Genomic DNA, 20,688 nt, shown 5'->3' with positions numbered 1-20,688 from the left:
ATACGCTAAAGAGAAAATGAAAGAAATGATTGAAATATCCAGCTGCCGACAAAAACATAGTAAAAAAGCAGACAAACCCACATTCACACAGTCTACCTATCTTAGATAAATCGATAGGAGAAAGCTCTAAATTGTTTTTATTTTTTATATTTATTCCATCAGCACTGGATCATAGGATGTTATATAAACAAATTCAACTCTCTCGAGACAAATGGCTTCAAACACATCCTCCCACTTCCATTTATTACGAGCTATGAGACAACGAGCACAAATCTTTGGCTAAATCCCCGCAGGGCAGCACACTGAGCACCGAACCCTCCTTTAACCGTGGCAGGCTTTTAGCCATTATTTAAAGCGACCCTTCACCCTGCCGAAGTGTCCTTGAGCAAGTCAGCGAGTCTTTAACAAGCTGCTGCTGGTCTGGCGCTGACCCTCGCCTCCCAGCGGAGAGCTCCCAGACAGAAGCTGTGCTTCTCCTTCAGGGATCGATAGAGTATCACAAAACAAAAAAACAACAACGAGTTGTCTCAGAGGCACGAATCGACACAAGCAAAATGCCAAGGACCCGGTTCCCCTTTCACAGCTTCTGCTCAGCATCTCACACTGTGCTGCTGAAACAGGACACAGGAGATATGCACTGTATTTCACAGCCGATTGTAGCTCTGTGTCCTCGATCCAACCGTCCTCTTTGAACAGTCCTCATTTCTCTTTGTCTTCTCTTCTCTTTCTGTACCTTTCAACCCTCATCTTCATTTGAGTCTCCCTTTTTTGTTTATCCTCTAGCAAATTTCCCTCACCTTGTCACCATCGTCTTCATTTTACTGCTCAACTCCCTTTCAAATCTCTCTTTCTCTCTCTCTCTCCAGTTTTCACTTCACAGCTCTCAATTCAATTTGTGATTTTCATGTCAGGAATGAAAAGTTGGGCATAAAAGATATAAAGCAACAGAAAAGTACTGGAGTGCAAAAGCTGACAGCTCAGAGATGCAGTTGTCATGTGTAACCAGATTAAGAAAAAAATAATATGAAATAATAAAAAAGCTCATAAAGCTCATGCTCATATTAATTGAAACTTAAGTGGACATAAGAAGGAAGACAACAGATGAAGGAAAGAAGAAGAAACAGACAGATGAAAGAGCATGCTAGTGGCTCTATTAAATAAATACACGTGACAAAAGCGGGTAGGCATTTTTGTATTCTGTAAAAGCTCATGGTGAAGTCGGTGCAAAATTCAATATGCAAAGGAACAAGAACAAATGGGAAATGATCCATACAGAAGTACGTGGTGCATGTTGAATGCAAAGTGAAGAGAGGTGGCTCTTAGCTCCCTACTATGGCTCTCAGACTCACTTCAGATTTATTCCCTGTTTACTGGCACCACGTTAAATTAAACATGTCACTTTCTAGACAAATATTTGGTCATTCAGACACAAGTAGTGTTAAAACCAGCTTCAAAAAGAGTTTGTTCCTTACTTAGAACTTATTTAGCAGATATTGCAAAGTCAGGCAATAAGCATAGAAAACAAAGGAAAAGGAGAGAGGCAGCTTGATTGATTTACCGTGCCCATTCTGATAATTCGCCCTTCTTTTATCCTCCGAGGTCATCTTGGCCTTGAAGTACCACTGACACCTGGAAAACACAGAGAATGACTGATTGAGTAAAAACTTTATCAGATGAGCAATAATGTGACTTTTATTGGGATAGTGGGGGGTATTGGGACTAAATACAGAGACATTTGAGGCATGTCATTAAATAAATCCTGAATTGATCCCTATGGGTGAATTCCACAAAAATAAAGATGAAGGCAGATGTCTAGCCTTCAGGGTAAAAATGTTTTATTTGTACATGCAGTCTTCATGTTCTGGTGATCATTGAAATGAAAGTAAAAAATAAAAAAAAGAAACCTGGATAAATACCCAGAATGCATTTCAAGATGGCTGCAGAGTGCTTTGTAAATACACTAGTCAGTGGAACTACTGGCGGCCATCTCTCTCTCCCATGTTATCACATACCGATGGCATCTTTACACTGTAACGCTTGAGTACCTCTTTGCCTTAATTTTCCCTCAAAGCCTGACAAAGCGCTCTGCTGGTGTCATCACAATTGGTTGACCCTGATAACCAATGACCCGTAACCCGTGGTAACCACGGAGAGAAATTTGCATTTTAAACGTGCCTTACGTACTGAAAGCTTGTATGTGAACCTAAACCGTGATTTTGGGCTTAACGCTTTAACCAATCGTTTGATTTAAAGAATATTAAGAAGTAAACAGCAACAGAAGAGATGGCATCAAAAAAAATAAAGTAAAAATAAACGAGAATAAAAGGAAACAACAAGATGAGTTGCTCCCTTTTGTTTGTAGGCCTTTTATATCTTCATGTTGGGAATCCAAGTTATAAGGCTATCATTGTGTGGGGAAAATAAAGCCAAAGAGGTATCCCTTGCATTACATTACATCTAATCAGATGGGGTTCCTGACAAATCATGACTGGACAACAAGTAGAAAACCAAAAAGTGTGGATTTGTTGTTTGCGTTACTTTTTTGATAAAACCATTAAAATGCTTCTCCGAGGATGATAAAGGATCATGCTACTCTAACACAATTACTTTTCATTTGTTTAAGTAAGGGATGCTTGCTTCTTTCAGCTGTTACATAATCTTGCTCTAACCAATTCTCATGTCTTTAGGCTACTCCCAAAATAGATTGTGGTATTGTTATCATTTTATAGTGCTCTCTGGATCATGCTGAATTACACATCCCTATCTACTTGTCACAATCACCATAAAGTTATGTGCTGCACAGTCTGGCCCTTATACACAGTTAAGCGTCTGCAAAAACAGCTTGATATAAACAACACAAGTCACGGAGCTCCGTGCGTAATGTTGGTGTTTTGAGTTCTTATGTGCAACTTTTTCAAGCAGCGAAAAACAACAAAAAATTCCCAAACAATTACTGACAACTTAAAATGATCGTTCCTGTCTCTCTACATACTCAAACATATGCGGAGATTGAAAGATGATCAGTTTTAGACTCTCTCCTCAACATTTCTGTTTAAAAACACTGCAGTGAGCGGGGTCAAACACCAGCACAATGAGGCAAAATTCTAGCTTATACAGCTGCCAACTAAAATAACCCCACAGCACCAGATTGCTTCATCATTGCAGCTTATCATTTGAAATAAATGTTCAGCGACATACGTAGTCTGGCTCTGAGTTAGGTTAGATTGTCTGCTGATAAAATAAAGATGGAGGTGGTTTCATCTCATTCAGGGGACTGGCTCTGCAGCTAAAAAATATAATGCAAGAGACACACATGCAATTCACAATTTGTGAGAAAATGCAAAGAAAAGTGACATCTGTTCAGTGAGAACTACACGCAATGACCCTTAACCAAAAGGAACAAAGAAAATTTAAAGTTTTCTCTACATTCGACTGTTGGAAATAAAAAACTACGTAAAATCTCTCTCGTCCTCCTGTGTGTGTGAGTGTGTTTGTGGGAGAGTTTATCTGGGCACTGACAGACTGAGAGACAGCCAACAACAGATAAAGAGCTGCTGCCAAGAAAGTCTGAAAAGCTGAGAGATTAGATGACAGCATCTGCAAAAGACCACAGATGACTTTATCCAAATAGATACTTGGATGTTACTCTGAAATCAAAAATCCAAAAAAACCACAAAGGAACTTTTTCCGAGTTATATTTATGGCAAAGTGCTGCATATGGACAGGTTTGAAAAAACTGCATGGTATTGAGGCACTGAGAGTGAAATGATGAATTGGTAACAAAGAAGGTTTGCTATAAAGCTATGCTTGAGAGAAAATAGTTTTGTGGTGCACTGAAAGATGGCTGCTGAGGGAATTATGTCTTTGGCTTGCCAGTAAAACAATGTAATGCATGAAAATGTCATTAAGGGGTTAGAGTTAGTTCTGTAAGACTTTGCACAATGACATGATTTTTAATATTTTTCGCCTCTTTAAACCACCAAAGCAGATTCGAAATCATACAATCAAGAGATGATTGCAGGGCAGAATTTCAGTGTGGGGTAATAAAACAACTGCATTAACTTTTTAGGAAATAATTTTAATACACAGCCCTCAGTTAGTAGCTCAGTTTGATGGCCAGATGAGGCCCATTTACTTACATTTCATGGCAGATAAAAGATCTGAAGTTAGTGCTGAACCATCAGAAACGTTCTCAGAAAGAATGCACTGAAAACCAAAGGCCCTGAAAGACCACATAAGATGACTAGTCCGCAGTCAAGCGGTACCTTCATGAATGGAAATACAGAGGGTTTAGAACAAGATACAAAGAGCTGGTTACAGTCAAGATTAGATTAAAACATCAATGCTCTGCCATGGGCATGTCCATGGCTACCAATGTAACCAGGTTCCTAGTGGTTACTGATAATTTGAGTGCTTATAGAAATAGCAGGATGAAATCTGAAGGGTACATGGCTATACTCTCTGCTCAGATTCAACTAACGGCAGATTCAACTGGTTGGACAGGATTTCACAGTGGAGGCATGGCATGGAGGAGAACACGTTCAACGGGCAAGTCAGTCACTTCATCCCAGTAAAACAGTGAATCCTTTTTAATCACTCGAGACAAAACTGAAGGGAGAGAGACCTACAAACAAGCAGCAACTGAAGTTGGCTGCAGTAAAGCATCAGAACAGCCATTAAAACAGCATCCAAACTGTCGAAGTACTGACTTTTTAACATTTAAATAGTTACATAAAACTATCTGTAAAGTTATAATTTAAAAATATCCAAGGGAGAATATAATAATTTGGGTAAAATCATCCCTTTTCTGAAGCATCTTATGCCGAAGCACCGTCGGCCATTAAAACGGCTCACTGTTATTTAAAAACGGAGTAATGGATTCATTTAAACATGGCACTGCTACCTGTGAAGCACGTGGTTGCGTGAGAGGTGGCACAGTGTGAGGGGAGCAGTGAGGTAAAAAATAGTTATATAAAAAATTAAAAGGTGCTTGGAGTTCTCTCAGAGGATGTATCACTGATGAATTTTAAAACACCTCTTGCAGTAGAGGGCTTAATTAATAGCCATGTGCATGAGGGGCTCTTGGTCCCGCTGGTGTATCCCCTAATAAATTTTCTCATATTTCATCATTTATTAGAATATAGAACTCTATTGCCTGTTTCTTACAGTCACGCAGCATGCAAGAAGAGTAAAAGTGACAAAACTAGAGTCTCATGCTTATTAAAAGGTTGGTGTTTATTCAGATGTTATATTTATTAGCAAAGAGCATGTTTGAAAAGCTGAATTTGTTTATTTTTTATATTTCCCCGTATATTTTTGAAATGAAGAAAATGATGAATGAGCTTCATCAGGCTTTTGTTACAAAGACATTTGCTAGTTAGATCAGTTCATTGTTGGGTTTGGTCTTTTCAAAGGATTTGCTAGCAATAAGAAAAATCTACAAATCTAAAAGGCTACTGTGAAAGCTCATCTTCCTTATTTTTCTGCCTTTTTCTTTGCTTCTTTTTAATACTAATTCAAATCACCATCAAAATGCAACTTTCATCCTTTTTTTCTTCCAGTAAATTTATCCTGGTAGCTTTTGCAAAAGCTCGCTGAAAAGCAAACAAAGCGACAAACAGTGCTGCAAAAATACCTCTGCGGAGCGAGGCAGAAAATTCACCATAGTTATCCTTTAAATGAGAAGCAGCAAAGTAGAAGAGCAGAGCCCAGAGACTTGACCCAAACCCCCAACAGAGACAGAACAGAAGCAGGAACAGAGAGCTCTCACAGTCACACTGTCACTTCGGAGGAGAGTCCTTGCTTCACTGTCACTGCTGTAGACTTGTCTGCCTCTCTCAGCCCTGCTCCTCCACACCACTGTGGTCCACGAGGGATGAAGTTGGTGGTGGTGAGTGACAGAGGTCTGCAGCTTGTCCTGATTCCAGCGGGACGTGATGGAACTGCATGTTTTTGGTTTTTTTCCACTGCTCTGGGACTTGTTCGAGCTTAAATATATACAACACAACTAAAATCACACGCTACTATTAACATAACAAGAATAAACAGATTCATAAGCTGGTTTTCCTTCAAGTTTGTGTACTATTCTTATTATTATGCAGTATAGTCATCACTTCCCCATTATGCCCAAGACAACAAAAGGCGGCAAAAGTCTTAATATACCAAAGAGTTTGATAAATAAGTCATAGAAAGACAGTAATTACAAACAGCTGCAGCCATTTAGTTCCACACAGACATCAAGGGAGAGATGGAAGGAGTACTGGGTAATTTTGCCTGAGTAAAAATGGACCAAAATAAAAGCAAAGAATTTAAAACATAGGCCTATGTTGAGTAAAGGCTACTATATTTAATGTATCTTTGTATATTTTAGCCTTCCAAGGTGAGCCACATTGGATATTCATGCCCCAATCCTCAACAGTATACTATATTTCTTGTCTAAATTGACTAGTGATAAATTACAAATATACAATACTTCTTGATTACTTAAATTCATCAGGAATGAGAACAAAGTAAATCCTGCTTTTAGGAATTTTAAGTGACACAGATCAATTAAACAAACGCTTATATAGAATAATGAATAATAAAAATAATTGCCAAAAATACCGAGGTAAAACTCAGGGGAAAAAAAAATTAGTTATCGCTAGAAATTTGCGAAAGTCTATTAAGGCTGTAAAAAACGACTAACATTTAAACCTGCAACATTAAATCAGATGAACTTCTTTAAAAGATCACCTCTAAGGAATTTCTTTATTGTCTCTACAGCTTTAATCCTCTTTTGGCTCATTTGTTTGACTTTATATATACTATCCTTGTTGTCCTGATAAATCTTTAAGAATAACATTCATACTGAATGCAAAAATCACGTGCTATAGAATCAAACTACCAATACATTTTTGCAGGGGCCAGTAAAAGCTACAAAATAAATTAATAACTAAATAAATAAAAATAATATCTGATATCTTTCAGTTGACCAGAAACATTTTGGTATATACAGTATATGGTAGCTGTCTTTGATGTTTTCACAAGATTTTATGCTACAAAAAAATAAAAAAAATAAGTACACTCCATGATTCAATGGTTTGTAGAACCAACCACCTTTAGCAGGAATAACGTATGTAAGGGTTTTGTGTATGATTTTATCAGTCTCACACATCATTGCGATGGAATTTTGACCCACTCTTATTTAGTTGCATCACTTCATTAAGGTTTGTGGGCCCATTTGTGGATGCACAGCTCCACCACAGCATTTCAACTTTGCAACACTGTAAATGATTTTTTCCTCAGCCACGCTGTTGTAGATTTGCTTTAACTGTTGAAGAGATTATGTCATATTTGGCTCTAGAATATTTGGTACAGAGTGAAAGTTCATGGTTGACTGCAAGGTGCTCATATACTGTGGCTGCAAAACAAGCCCAAACCATCACCTCTCCAACACCGTGCTTAATAACTGGTATGAAACGTTTGTCCTTACATGATGTGTTTCCACCAGTTGTGGCACTGGATGGCAGACATTTCCACTTTGGTCTCATCTGTACTCCCATACGGAAAAGAAATAGTAAAAACTTATATGTGATTACTCATGAAAGTGGCCACTTTCATGAGTAAATCATATAAGGCTTACATGATTTACTCATGAAAGTGGCCACTTTCGCATTACTTTCATACATTGTTTTAGTAAGTATCCAGAACATACAAGTTTCATTATATAATTTTTCAAGGGATCTTATATCTGTTTTCTCACTTATATGCTTTTCATACAAGTTTCACACAAGACAGATACAAACTTTATAAGATTTATATATATATCTTTTCCATATGGGCTTGTTCAGATGCAACTTTTTAAACCTAAGCTGCAGTGCCACCACGCTCAATTTAAAGAAAGCTTTCTCCTAGCGACGCTTCCAACCACGTCAAACTTATTCAGTCTTTTTCTAATTGTACTGTCAAATATTTCTGCAATCTGACAGATGTAGCTCTTAGCTTTTTTGCAGTTACTTTGAGCATTACACGGTCTGATCTGACCTTGGGTTGAATGTGCTGAGATGTCAACTCTTGGGAAGACTGGGGCATTGTGTTACTACACACCTGAATGCTCCAGACCTGCAAACTGTCAAATCGACTGCTTTAACAGAGGTGGTCACACTTATCCTATACTTGCTCCTATCCAGTATTACTGTATGTATATACAGCCATATGAAATACAAATCAAGTTCACACTGCTACGTATTGAACTGAGGAAACATCAAGAACAAAAAAAACTTTATTTGGCTAGCAGACAGGAGCTGCAGTCAGATATTCTGTAGGCCTATGTTGATTCCACGTGACACCAATTTGTAGCAGACAGACATGATAAATTGTTTGAATAACATTATTGATTATTGCAGTTTTAAGAAACAGGAGAAGTTGATGTCTTCCTCATGGCTGGCTTTTTTTTTTCTCCACAGCTTCAGCTGGATCAGCAGCCACATGAATTATGCAGGAGACTTCTTCTTCTTCTTCTTTTTTTAATAATACATTTTTTCTGTATGAAATGTGATGTGAGGTAGAGGTGCTGCCTCAGTAACTATTCTAATCAACAAAAACAACCTCCCCAGAATGACAGAGAGGCCAGGCTAACTGAAAGGATAATGCAGGCTGTGACTGAATAAGTTTGGGGTGAAAACGCAGACAGTGCAGTAGAGGAGAAAGTGTTGGCGCTTGCTTCCGCAAGTGTGTGTGGGTTCATGTGATCACATATGAGCCTTCTTCTCTTTGAAGACTTAACATAATCCGGGTTGCCAGATTAGAGCAGGTGTCAGAGGGCTGTGAGCCACCGGTTGCCAGACTGGGTTTCGGCTAAGTGAAGTCTGTGGGATCCTGGACACTGATAGACAGAGCAGATAACTGTAACAGTGGCAGAGAGGACAAGAAGGGGATTTGGAAAGCTACTGTTGACCTCTGCTGATGAGGTCAAGCTGTTCATTAAAGAAATCGTGGCATGTGCCTTTATCAGTCTTTTCCAGTCCTGTCCTCTGATCCCCTTTATCCGCCTATCCTTCTGTCTCACCGGCTTTCATGTTGTAAGGAGGCCACACACACACACACAATACCGGCTATCACACACAAAGACCTTGGCTTCTTCCACTGTTCTCTGCCCTGTCGAACATTGTTAGAGTACATATTCACACACGCATATTCAAAAGCACTTTACCCACCCACACACCTCAGTAAAACAACCTTGCTTAGAGCCCTAATCAAAGCATCAGTGTAATTCAAACCACTCCTCTCTTACCCTAACATCCCTCACAGTCACCTCACTGCAGTGCACCGCTCTGCTGAAGAGGCTACAAAGGGCACAAAAGGAAGGATGGATTAAAGAAAATATGAAGAAAATGATTAAAAAACATTGCAGCAGTGTAGTGCAAAACTCTTCAACTAGGCTACATCTGTGTAATCATGACACCTTCATTCTCATAGAAGCTCCCACTCTTCAAATCTAGCATAAGCAGAAAGCAAACATAGATGTAAATTTAGTAAGCTTTTAGGCCAGCCAGGTGTTAAACAGTCATCATACAGCAAGTCCTCTACAACCTTACATCTATGAGAGGCGTATGACTGAAAGCTCCCATCTTTTCCAGGCAGCTGAAGTACGTTTGGAGCTTTTTTGAAACTGAAAGAGAGTGAAAGTTCCTCCTACACAGGGCAGCGGGACTGCAGATATGATAGCTTGTGATGGAGTCAAAAAACACTCCAACTGCTGTTGTGACTGCTATTAGACAAATTCAGGTAAAAAAAGTCTTCTTGTACTACAATTCAAAAACTCTTGCACCTAGTTTGTGCGTGCCATCTTAAACAAAGTACCCTCCTACAAACATAGATCACATAGAACTACCAAAATCCAAAATATGCTTTAAATGTCAGCTGTTAAACTTGGACTTTGCGGACTTTTGCATTTAAATGAAACCAACAATTTTTTTATCTAACATAAAAAAAAGAAAATATAAAATAATATCTGTGAAGTTCATGGTTGCAGTCCTCTGGCAACCGGGATGAAGAGTTCAAGTACAAGTTGCAGTTTCTAAAAGTTCCAATAATTTTTCCCAGTCAAAATGAATTTGAAGCACAGCGGAAACACGTCCATGTCTTTGATCTGAATTAAAGCTTTCTGATGAAACTATGAGTGTAAGAGATTGAGAAATGCATTAGAAAATATCAGGTCAAAGGTCAGGTTTAGATAATAAAAACGTCCTGGGTCCACACATTCCATCCAGAGGCTTTAAAGGCATTTAAAGCATGTGCTTCTAAAGCTGGGTAGAAGCTAAGGACAATAATGTTAAGGAAACTAAAAACACCACCTGCATGTTAAATCCGCTCACATTGACTTCTGAGTCAGTGCTGAGTGAATTAAGCAATTATGGTGTGTGTTTTGTTTTGTCTTTGCACTTTGTTAAATCTTCATAAACTATTGGGTCACATACTATTGGGTCCTGAGGGGTTACTTAATCTCAAACATAAAGACCCTGCACACCACCGCTATACCCACACGTGTCATTTATTTTTCAAAAATAAATAAATCACTTGGATATCCGGAGACCAATAACGCCAGGTATCTAATTCATTGTCAGCCCCATTAAAAGGAATTGCAGGAAATCTTTGATGAAAATCATTAACTTGGAGTATTTTGATTGAGCTCGCGTCCAAAGACATCAAACACTTTATATGGAACAGACATTTTTGTCCACTGAACCCAAATCCTTCCTAATGTCAAATGCCTTCTTGGTGGGACACTAGTCAGTTGCAGTAATGTGAGAGGTATATTGTAGTATACATTTACACTACATATGCTCAGGGTGTTATGGCTCACACCCTCCGCACACCAGATCTCTGCTGATCTAGAAAGCTAAGTATAGGTGTGGCTCATGTTATATTACTTGAATGGAAAAGTGCCCATTAATACCAGTCCCTGTAGGCTTGGGGTGCTTTGGCTCAGGAGTGTCTGAGTTGTGAACCACAGCCCACCAAGCCGGTTGGTTGTCTACAAATGGAAATGTTGGTGGTTCGATCCTCGGGTTTTCTAGTTTATGTAATGAAGGATCATTGGCCAAGATATTGCATCCACTTTGTGCCTGTCATAGTAGGGAAGTGCTTAAGGCATTGAATACAGCACTTGTGAATGAGACTTTTAGTTAGAAGTACTTTGTTTATTTAGCTAGAGTAGAAAGGTGTTATATAAAAAGTATCAGTCTACTTAAGAGAAACAGTCAAATGCATCTTTACATATTAAAAACTGTGTAATTGTGTGAAAGATAATCAGTTTATCAGGCAATTGGTGACAAATGCATAAAAAAACAAGGTGCAAAAGATGAGATTTGCAGCCTTAGAAACATTGTACTTCTCTTTATACCTGTATTTTTGCATTTGTTATTTCTGTGATTTTTCACACAGATAACCCACTGGAACAGTATCAATGTCTCTCTGCAGAGATATTCTGACGATGTGTGTTGTTCGGCATATTTTAAATGATATCTCATCTTCCTCCCTCTATGACAGTCCGCCTTTTACTTCAATTCAGTCTGACTGTGAACACTTTTGATTTCCAATCTGATCGGACAGCGTGTCTTAATAATTCAATCTGGGAGCCTATATCACTGCTACCAGCAAATGTGACTGAGAAAATCTTCACCATCTTTAAAACTAAAATACAAAAATACATTTTTTAAACAGTTATTTTGCTGTCAAGGTGTCAGAATCTTAATAATGCACTCTTGCTTAGCTTGCTTCATTTCCACCTCCTATTTTGGACAAAACAGGTCATCAATGTTGTAGATGTTTTAAATCCAAATTCAAATTTTGGTATTTGTCTTTAGAACTCTGTGGGTGTTGTAAATTATCCAGACTCTGTGTGTTACCAAAGATTATTTCTTAGAAAAATAATAGCTGTCTTGATCTGTTCTTTATTTGATTTAATTAATTTGTATCAATGGAGATCAATCCATTGTTTTACTACCAGGAGCTATTATATTGTTGTCATTTGCATGTGAATGGAACCACAGGTTCGTATTGTTGGATTACTATAAATATTATCAAAAGACGCAAAACTCCTTTTTAAAAATGGTTTCCATAAATGTTTGCGAAATCAACATCAATATTAAATATATTGCAAACAGAAGATTAATTTGTGATGTTGAATATTTCACTTTTTGTGAGCAATTCTACTTATTTTTTTTGATCAGTATCTTCATAGTGAAACTGAAAATTATTTAGCTTCCAAATCTAGCTTCTGAAATAGAGTCTTGAAAGTGTTGTTGCTTTTCTTTTCTGTCTTGCAGAGTTACACACCTGTGCATCTGCCCACATAGTATACTTGAATGTGCATCTTTAACGTTAGGGCAGACTAATGATTTACCTTTTTTCCTTCTTCCTTTGCATGTGTGTCTGTCTGTGTTTCTTTTTCCTCAAATATATTTGGTGCTTTGATTGAATTATTAGGTTACCTAATGTAATGTGATAAATTGGCAAAACTGATTAGAAATTTAGTTTGTTCAAAAACTCCTCATTATCAATTTAATACATAATTGAAACTAAAAATTGCTTAATTATTTAAATCACTATAAAGGCAAAACCTTCTACACAAATTCACATTTTGTTCTTAAAATAAGTGCGCACAAACGATATATAACCCTATAATTCGTTGATATGTCCTTCCCTTCCCTGGGTTTTAATGGTATTCTGTGTCCAAAGGTAATTGCTGAAGCAAATGTAGTGAAAGGCTGTGCCAATGCTCTGTGGAAATATTGAGCACATACATTACTGTAAGGAATTTTGAAGCTTACAGTTATACTTAAATGGATCATTACAGTCATACTTAAATGAATCATTACAGTCATACTTAAATGGATCAGAGCCGTCCCTAACAGTATTAGCTGCACTTGTACTTTTCCTGTCATGACAAGCCAAATTGTCTGCTGTTAAAGACGCCTGGTTACCTTTCGACATACTTCACTAACGGTAACAAGTGAAATATTCCTCCTCCTTAACTATTTGTAGGCTGAATCCTGTAGCCTGAAGCCTGAGATGACATTTTGTAAATGTTCAGATCACTTAGGGCTCTGCGCATCAACATATAAAAATATCAAAGATGTGAAAATGTTTTTGCACCTAAATGTTTCAAATCATTAAACAAATTTGAATATTAGACAAACAGAATTGGTCCTAGCACAGAACCCTGTGGAACTCCATAATTAACCTTAGTGTGTAAAGAGGACTCTCTATTTACATGAACAAATTGTAGTCTATTAAATATATATGACGGATAAATAGGGCACAAACCATGACTTTGGTCAGCGCACTTATCAAAACTCCCCACTTGCCACCGTGGACATTGTTGCTGCAAAACTTTACACGAACGTCTTTTGGGGCTTCTACACTGCACTGATATCTGCACAATGAAACCAAATAATCTAACCAATAGGAAGAATGAATTATGTGATTACCATATCTACCTTTGAAGCACAGACAACACCACCCAACTAAAGTGATATTTCCACTTAATGCACAGACAAGAGTGGATGTCAGTTGAAACTAACCATGCAGTGAAATATTCACTCTGAGTAAAACCAGGATAAGTATATCCATCTTACCTTCCAGTGATGAGGAGGAAGAGAGTGAGGATGACAAGAAGAGTAAAACCACCAACCGCTGCTGTGACGATCACTAACACCTGGCCTTGATCAGAAGCCATGTTGGAGGCTGAAGGTAAAAGAAATAGTAGGAAAGAAAATGAGATGAGAAGGAAAATATGTAGCTGGGCAGAGACATTATGTGGGGAAGAGTAAAATAACATCATCATGTTAGAAACATGGAAAGCGGAGTAAGAGCACTTAAAAAAGATAAAAATAAACATGGACAAATCAGAGGGAAGTGAGAGGATTTCAGCAAAACAATCATTCAACATCATCTTCATTATTTCTTATCATCAGTGTAGTATGCATAGACCATGTAAGCTCTCTTGATAGGTAGATATTAGGAGACATGTTTGATCTGCTCTTCATAATGCAAGAAAACCCTCAGTTAACTTTCACACGGGAATGATTCATTTGCCTGCTGCTGTTTAATTAATATTATTCATTCATGAAATTGTGATTTAGTCCATGAACATTTGGTTAAATTGGACCCATTTGATATTCATGATTTTCCCTTTTCTGTGTCTTGTCACAAGGCTAACGAATCCCAGATAATTGAAAGATGATTGCTATTACCAAACTTATTTCTATAATATTTCATGCTTAATGAATATGAATTGGAGATCTGGGTGCGTGGTCGCTAGCCCAAAGAGCGAGCCTCATGTGGGTTAATACATTAAGTGCGTGTGTGTGAATAGAGCCAAGAGCACATATGTGAACGGAGGTTGTCGAGAATATGTGTGTTTTGGTTGATAAAAATAATTACAGTCTATTTAGGGGATGGTAGAGTGAAAGTGGTCACATGACACAAGGCAATTTTCCTAGTCCTAAGCTTCACATCACTAACTAAACAGATGTGTTGGACTGATGCTGCTGTAATGAGGTGTGCACAGGGAGAGAGGGGTGGCAGAGGAGGGGATGAAAAATGCAAGGTGAGGAAAGGGATGACAGAAGTGACAGACAGATACACAGACGGATGGAAAACCTATTGCGGTGACAGTAACTGACAGGCAGACAGACAGACTGACACAGAAGGAGAAAGCGACAGGGGCCAAAACTGCTTTTTTTTTTCTTTCAGATAAAAGGCCAGGCAGTACAAAGGCTTGGCCAAGCACTCTCTGATCCACAGATAAAGCAAAGCTCTGCAGCTTTGGAAGGGAGAGGGCCACTATGAAGCCAAATCACCCCTCAACAATACCTGACCCAACATAAAAGGGCATCTGGACCTTTGTATTTTATGAGTAGACTTGCAATAAAGCACCTACTCACACATACACACTGGGAGAAAACATTGATTCAGAGTACACCAAACATCAAGGCTGTTTTGTCAGACTCCCCTGTTGATTGTATTCAGTTTTTCGATCGCCGTTGCAAGTGACATTCTGACCTTTTAGGCATTCAGGGGTTGTGGTTTCAACCTATATGAAATTCACACTGCAGAGATGCCAAATGTTCACATTGTAGTTAAATCCATGTCTACTCCATCGTGTGTTTTCTATCCAGGTGTAGTGGCCCTGTGTTTGGGATCACTGTCATTTTGAAAAATGAAGCCACTGCCAATCAGATGGTTTCCAGATGGTATTCCACGGTGGATCAAAATTTGATTCACTTTATTTTTCTGTGCTTATTATTTCATCAATTTGAACAATTTAACAAAATCACGACAGAGCCTTCTCTGTGTTTTATAGATGGCTGTAGACATTCACTGTTATCTCTCTGATGACCTCCTCTGTGCATAATGATGATGATTTTCAGTCCCCTTCTTGTGTAAGTTAGCATACCTTAGCTAGTCTCCTCAGTTTCTTTTTCTTAAGACTGGCTTCTTGAGAGCCAGCCTTTTACTGAGACCATTTTTGATGAGGCTTTAGTGATCAATAGATGGATCAAGGAGATGTTGCACAGCATGCTGAGATATGCCAAGTTTTTAGCTAGTAGCTCTTAGGGAAACACCTCTCAAGACTCAAGACTTTTGCACCGCACTGTATATACATAGGAAATAAGAAGGCATTTAAAGATCGAGTATTGTAAAGAGATTTTGCTGCTGTTATTCCACGTTTAAACACAAAAATCAAACTTGACCTGGAACTATAATAACTGTAACTACAGGCTGATTGGAGGGGAAAAGAATATAATATATTTATAAAGCAACAACAAAAAATGCTCATGTTGTTGTACTGAACTGACAAATAAAAACTGTACTTCTGACACCAACATTTCCGATAGATATAACTGTGCCTAATTGGGAACCAGGCGACTTCTAATTAGTAGCTGTGAGATATGAAAGTGGTGGTGTTATGTGTGGAAACTTGAAGGTGGTCTCACATCCAGGTTTATTATTTGCTGTGGCGCCTCTGATGTAGGCTGCCTTAGGTGCTGCTTGAGGCTACATGAACTACACTTGAACCTGAGCTGCTGGTTGCAACTAGCATCTTGAATCGCCGACTTACCGTCTTGAAGATGAGCAAAAACAACACATTATTTAGAGTTGAAAATATATTTTTCAATATTAAACCTGATTTTCTCAGACTGAATGACAAATTATTATTGTCATGAAAAAACCCTATTTTTTGGCCTTACTGCAGTACAACAAATAAGTACTGTAGATTGTCTGAGGTACTTACAGTCTCCTGTAGTTTCGTATTCATATTTAGGAGAGTAGGAGCTGTATCCGGCAGCTGTTCGGGTGCGCACGCTGAAGACGTACCAAGTTGCTGGTTTTAAACCCGAGACAATCACACTGGGGGCTTTGGTGCGTGTCGATGAGTAGCTCAGCAGCTCGTGTTCCTGTGGGGCAGAACAGAGGGATGATCAAAAGTCTCAGCATTGCGGAGAATATTTTGACCAAGTTTGAAAAGATACATTTGTCATTGATATTTTTTCAAGCAGTGACAAATACTACCTTCCAGCCACATTGTAGTGATGGAGAGCTTGTAAGCTCTTTTGATCACTTTTAGGAACAAATATTACAGGCAGTAAATCATTCGTATGACACATTTGTACTGCTGAGATGTTCTACAAAGTTGCCTTTTCTTGTTAAATTAATGTTGTGAGCTTAATAATTCACCGGAAACATGACATATTCCTCTTGAGAAGTGATATATCTGCCCTTTGAATCATATGCTGAGTATTTTAGTACCTTCTCATAATATTTGACCTCGTAATCAATGATCGGGAGTGCTGTCTGTTCAGGTTGCTGCCAGGAGAGTGCAATGCTGTTTGGAGAAGCCCAGTCCTTCTTTAAAGCCCCGACCAGAGACGGACCTGGTTTGCAAACACACAGACAGGTATCATTTTCAGTATGTTTACCCTCTTGGCATTGTTGAGAAACTGCTGCTGAAGACACTACATGCTATTGTACACAAAGTGCACAAAGAGTGTGTAACTATGAAGTGCAATGTGCCAAGACTCAGCAGCAGAAAATAATTTAATTAGTAAGCTTACTCTTTCACATGAATCACCATTCCCCTCCAATAAGTCTGTATTTCTAACAGTCCAATCTAGAATTTTGTTTTCTGTGCGGTCTCTTTGTGTGGTATATTTGAGAGCTATTTAGCCAGAATTACATACGATTTTATAGACTGTATTATCTATAGCCATAAAATCACATTAAAGAATTAAAGAATCAGCTAAACAAACAATAGAATTAAGCAGACCATTGAGGTATTCTTGATGTCTTTACTGTGTTTTTGTTCTCACCTGGATTGTTTATTCATACACCGAACTAATGACTGAAATCATAATGGACTACACCAGAAATAAGTAAGTAATGCACAGAGTAAGTACACAAAAGTTTTGTTTTTCGGGAGCCCATACTTTTAAAAGTACTGATTCACATCAGCAACAGCTGTAGTTTATTCCAGTAAACAAGAATCTCGCTGAAACATCAAAGAACTGTCACATTCCCTAGAAAATCTTGGGGAACTGGGGAAGTAACAGTGAACACATCCGGAGTGAAAAAGTAAACAAGGCAAAAACTGAAAAAGAGCTTAATTTCTTTAATTAATAATTAAGTGTATAAGGCACTTTAGCTGCCTTAAAGGAAGAAATACTACAAAAACCTAGAAGTTAGTCAAAAGAATAATAGGTCAAAAATGTTAAATGATCAAAACACTCTCTGCTCCACTGAGCAGTAAACAATCACAAGCACACAGCTCAGACAGTAAAGAGAGTAACACTCTGATACTCAGGTGCTCCCATCCTGACCTTAACTACTCCTAGGCCTAATTACTGAATGGAGTCAGCTGAACAGGGCAGTACCTAAGGCAAGGACGAGAACAAAACACAGGCTGTATCCCCTTTACGTCACAGCGGCGCTATATAAAACAACCTAATTTATAATTACATATACCCAGTGTTGGGGAGTAACGGAATACATGTACCGCCGTTACGTATTTAAAATACAAAATATGAGTAACTGTACAGGGAGTGCAGAATTATTAGGCAAGTTGTATTTTTGAGGAACAACAACCATGTTCTCAATGAACCCAAAAAACTCATTAATATCAAAGCTGAATGTTTGTGGAAGTAGTTTTTAGTTTGTTTTTAGTTTTAGCTATTTTAGGGGGATATCTGTGTGTGCAGGTGACTATTACTGTGCATAATTATTAGGCAACTTAACAAAAAACAAATATATACCCATTTCAATTATTTATTTTTACCAGTGAAACCAATATAACATCTCCACATTCACAAATATACATTTCTGACATTCAAAAACAAAACAAAAACAAATCAGCGACCAATATAGCCACCTTTCTTTGCAAGGACACTCAAAAGCCTGCCATCCATGGATTCTGTCAGTGTTTTGATCTGTTCACCATCAACATTGCGTGCAGCAGCAACCACAGCCTCCCAGACACTGTTCAGAGAGGTGTACTGTTTTCCCTCCTTGTAAATCTCACATTTGATGATGGACCACAGGTTCTCAATGGGGTTCAGATCAGGTGAACAAGGTGGCCATGTCATTAGTTTTTCTTCTTTTATACCCTTTCTTGCCAGCCGCGCTGTGGAGTACTTGGACGCGTGTGATGGAGCATTGTCCTGCATGAAAATCATGTTTTTCTTGAAGGATGCAGACTTCTTCCTGTACCACTGCTTGAAGAAGGTGTCTTCCAGAAACTGGCAGTAGGACTGGGAGTTGAGCTTGACTCTATCCTCAACCCGAAAAGGCCCCACAAGCTCATCTTTGATGATACCAGCCCAAACCAGTACTCCACCTCCACCTTGCTGGCGTCTGAGTCGGACTGGAGCTCTCTGCCCTTTACCAATCCAGCCACGGGCCCATCCATCTGGCCCATCAAGACTCACTCTCATTTCATCAGTCCATAGAACCTTAGAAAAACCAGTCTTGAGATATTTCTTGGCCCAGTCTTGACGTTTCAGCTTGTGTGTCTTGTTCAGTGGTGGTCGTCTTTCAGCCTTTCTTACCTTGGCCATGTCTCTGAGTATTGCACACCTTGTGCTTTTGGGCACTCCAGTGATGTTGCAGCTCTGAAATATGGCCAAACTGGTGGCAAGTGGCATCTTGGCAGCTGCACGCTTGACTTTTGTCAATTCATGGGCAGTTATTTTGCGCCTTGGTTTTTCCACACGCTTCTTGCAACACTGTTGACTATTTTGAATGAAACGCTTGATTGTTCGATGATCACGCTTCAGGAGCTTTGCAATTTTGAGACTGCTGCATCCCTCTGCAAGATATCTCACTATTTTTGACTTTTCTGAGCCTGTCAAGTCCTTCTTTTGACCCATTTTGCCAAAGGAAAGGAAGTTGCCTAATAATTATGCACACCTGATATAGGGTGTTGATGTCATTAGACCACACCCCTTCTCATTACAGAGATGCACATCACCTAATATGCTTAATTGGTAGTAGGCTTTCGAGCCTATACAGCTTGGAGTAAGACAACATGCATGAAGAGGATGATGTGGACAAAATACTCATTTGCCTAATAATTCTGCACTCCCTGTATTCCGTTACAGTTACCGTTTAAAAAGGTGGTATTTAGAATACAGTTACTTTGTTGAAATAAATGGATTACACGGCTGTACTTTCCTGTTTCATATTGTAGCGGGTCAGGACTGTTTGGGTTTTGTTTGACAGCTATGTTCTGTTGTTCCTGGTGGCAGCGTTACGGTTGCCATGGTTACAGGGTGACTCTCTCTCTCTGCGTGTTTCCTGGGTGAGAGAGCGCCTTTTTGTTGTTGTTGTGCTAAGCTAATAGGCAGAATGCTACAGGCATAGCTCTAAAGAATGTAGCCTGATGGGAAGTGTAGTCCGTGTTGCAGGGAGAATGGACTGCCATACCCATTATGTGTCTGTGAGCGCCAGGAGGGAGAAAAAGGCGAGTGGAAAAGTATGAGTTATCATCGAGCAGAAACGGGAGCTGGAAGTATGTAAATATAATAATAACCACTGCAGGCAAGAAGAGTGCCTGAGGAACCCAGTTGTAAGTAAGCTATTAAGACTGGACTGTACGCTGTGTTCGTGTTTTCCTCCGAAACAATAAGTTCCGTTGGAGCAGCCTTTCAACGCCTCTCTCTGTCTCTCGCAAGCAAAGTTGACCCACACAACAAAGTAAAGCTATTTTTCGGCTATGGGCCCACACGGAACCCGACATATTAGCCAAAGGTCCCTTTACTATGGTTCGGAGCCGCGGACCTTCAGTAATAGTAATAAATCATAGCAATAGTACATTCACGTAGTTGTAAAAAGCATGATAATATATTAAGTAATCCAAAGTATTCAGAATACCTTACTCTCATTGAGTAACGTAACGGAATACGTTACAGAATACATTTTGGGGCATGTATTCTGTAATCTGTAATGGAATACATTTTAAAAGTAACCTTCCCAACACTGCATATACCTAACTAATAGGGTTGACAACTCCCAGCAAAAAAAGAAAAGAAATTTCATGGCATGCATTTTTAATCTCTCTTTGATATTTGGGCATATTGGGACCTGATGAATGTAAACACAAAGAATTACCAGATTTTTTTTCCCCACCTCATTTTTGTTTCTAAGAAA

At 38.7% G+C, this 20,688-nt stretch overlaps 1 protein-coding gene across 2 annotated transcripts in view; it reads right to left on the bottom strand.

The window, feature by feature from the left end:
* Positions 1 to 20,688, bottom strand: part of LOC113008222 (ephrin type-A receptor 6-like) — a 182,384-nt gene that overhangs the window by 16,547 nt on the left and 145,149 nt on the right. For both annotated transcript variants that reach the window (XM_026145495.1, XM_026145496.1), the window contains 4 exons: positions 16,798 to 16,922; positions 16,283 to 16,445; positions 13,620 to 13,728; positions 1,559 to 1,629 (listed from right to left, as the gene is read on the bottom strand). In XM_026145495.1, the coding sequence (XP_026001280.1) occupies positions 1,559 to 1,629; positions 13,620 to 13,728; positions 16,283 to 16,445; positions 16,798 to 16,922 (468 nt within the window). The remainder of the gene's footprint in view (positions 1 to 1,558; positions 1,630 to 13,619; positions 13,729 to 16,282; positions 16,446 to 16,797; positions 16,923 to 20,688) is intronic.

Source organism: Astatotilapia calliptera, chromosome 16 (assembly GCF_900246225.1).
Source record: "Astatotilapia calliptera chromosome 16, fAstCal1.2, whole genome shotgun sequence".
NCBI lineage: Eukaryota > Metazoa > Chordata > Actinopteri > Cichliformes > Cichlidae > Astatotilapia > Astatotilapia calliptera.
This window is presented reverse-complemented; position numbering and strand designations above follow the sequence as displayed.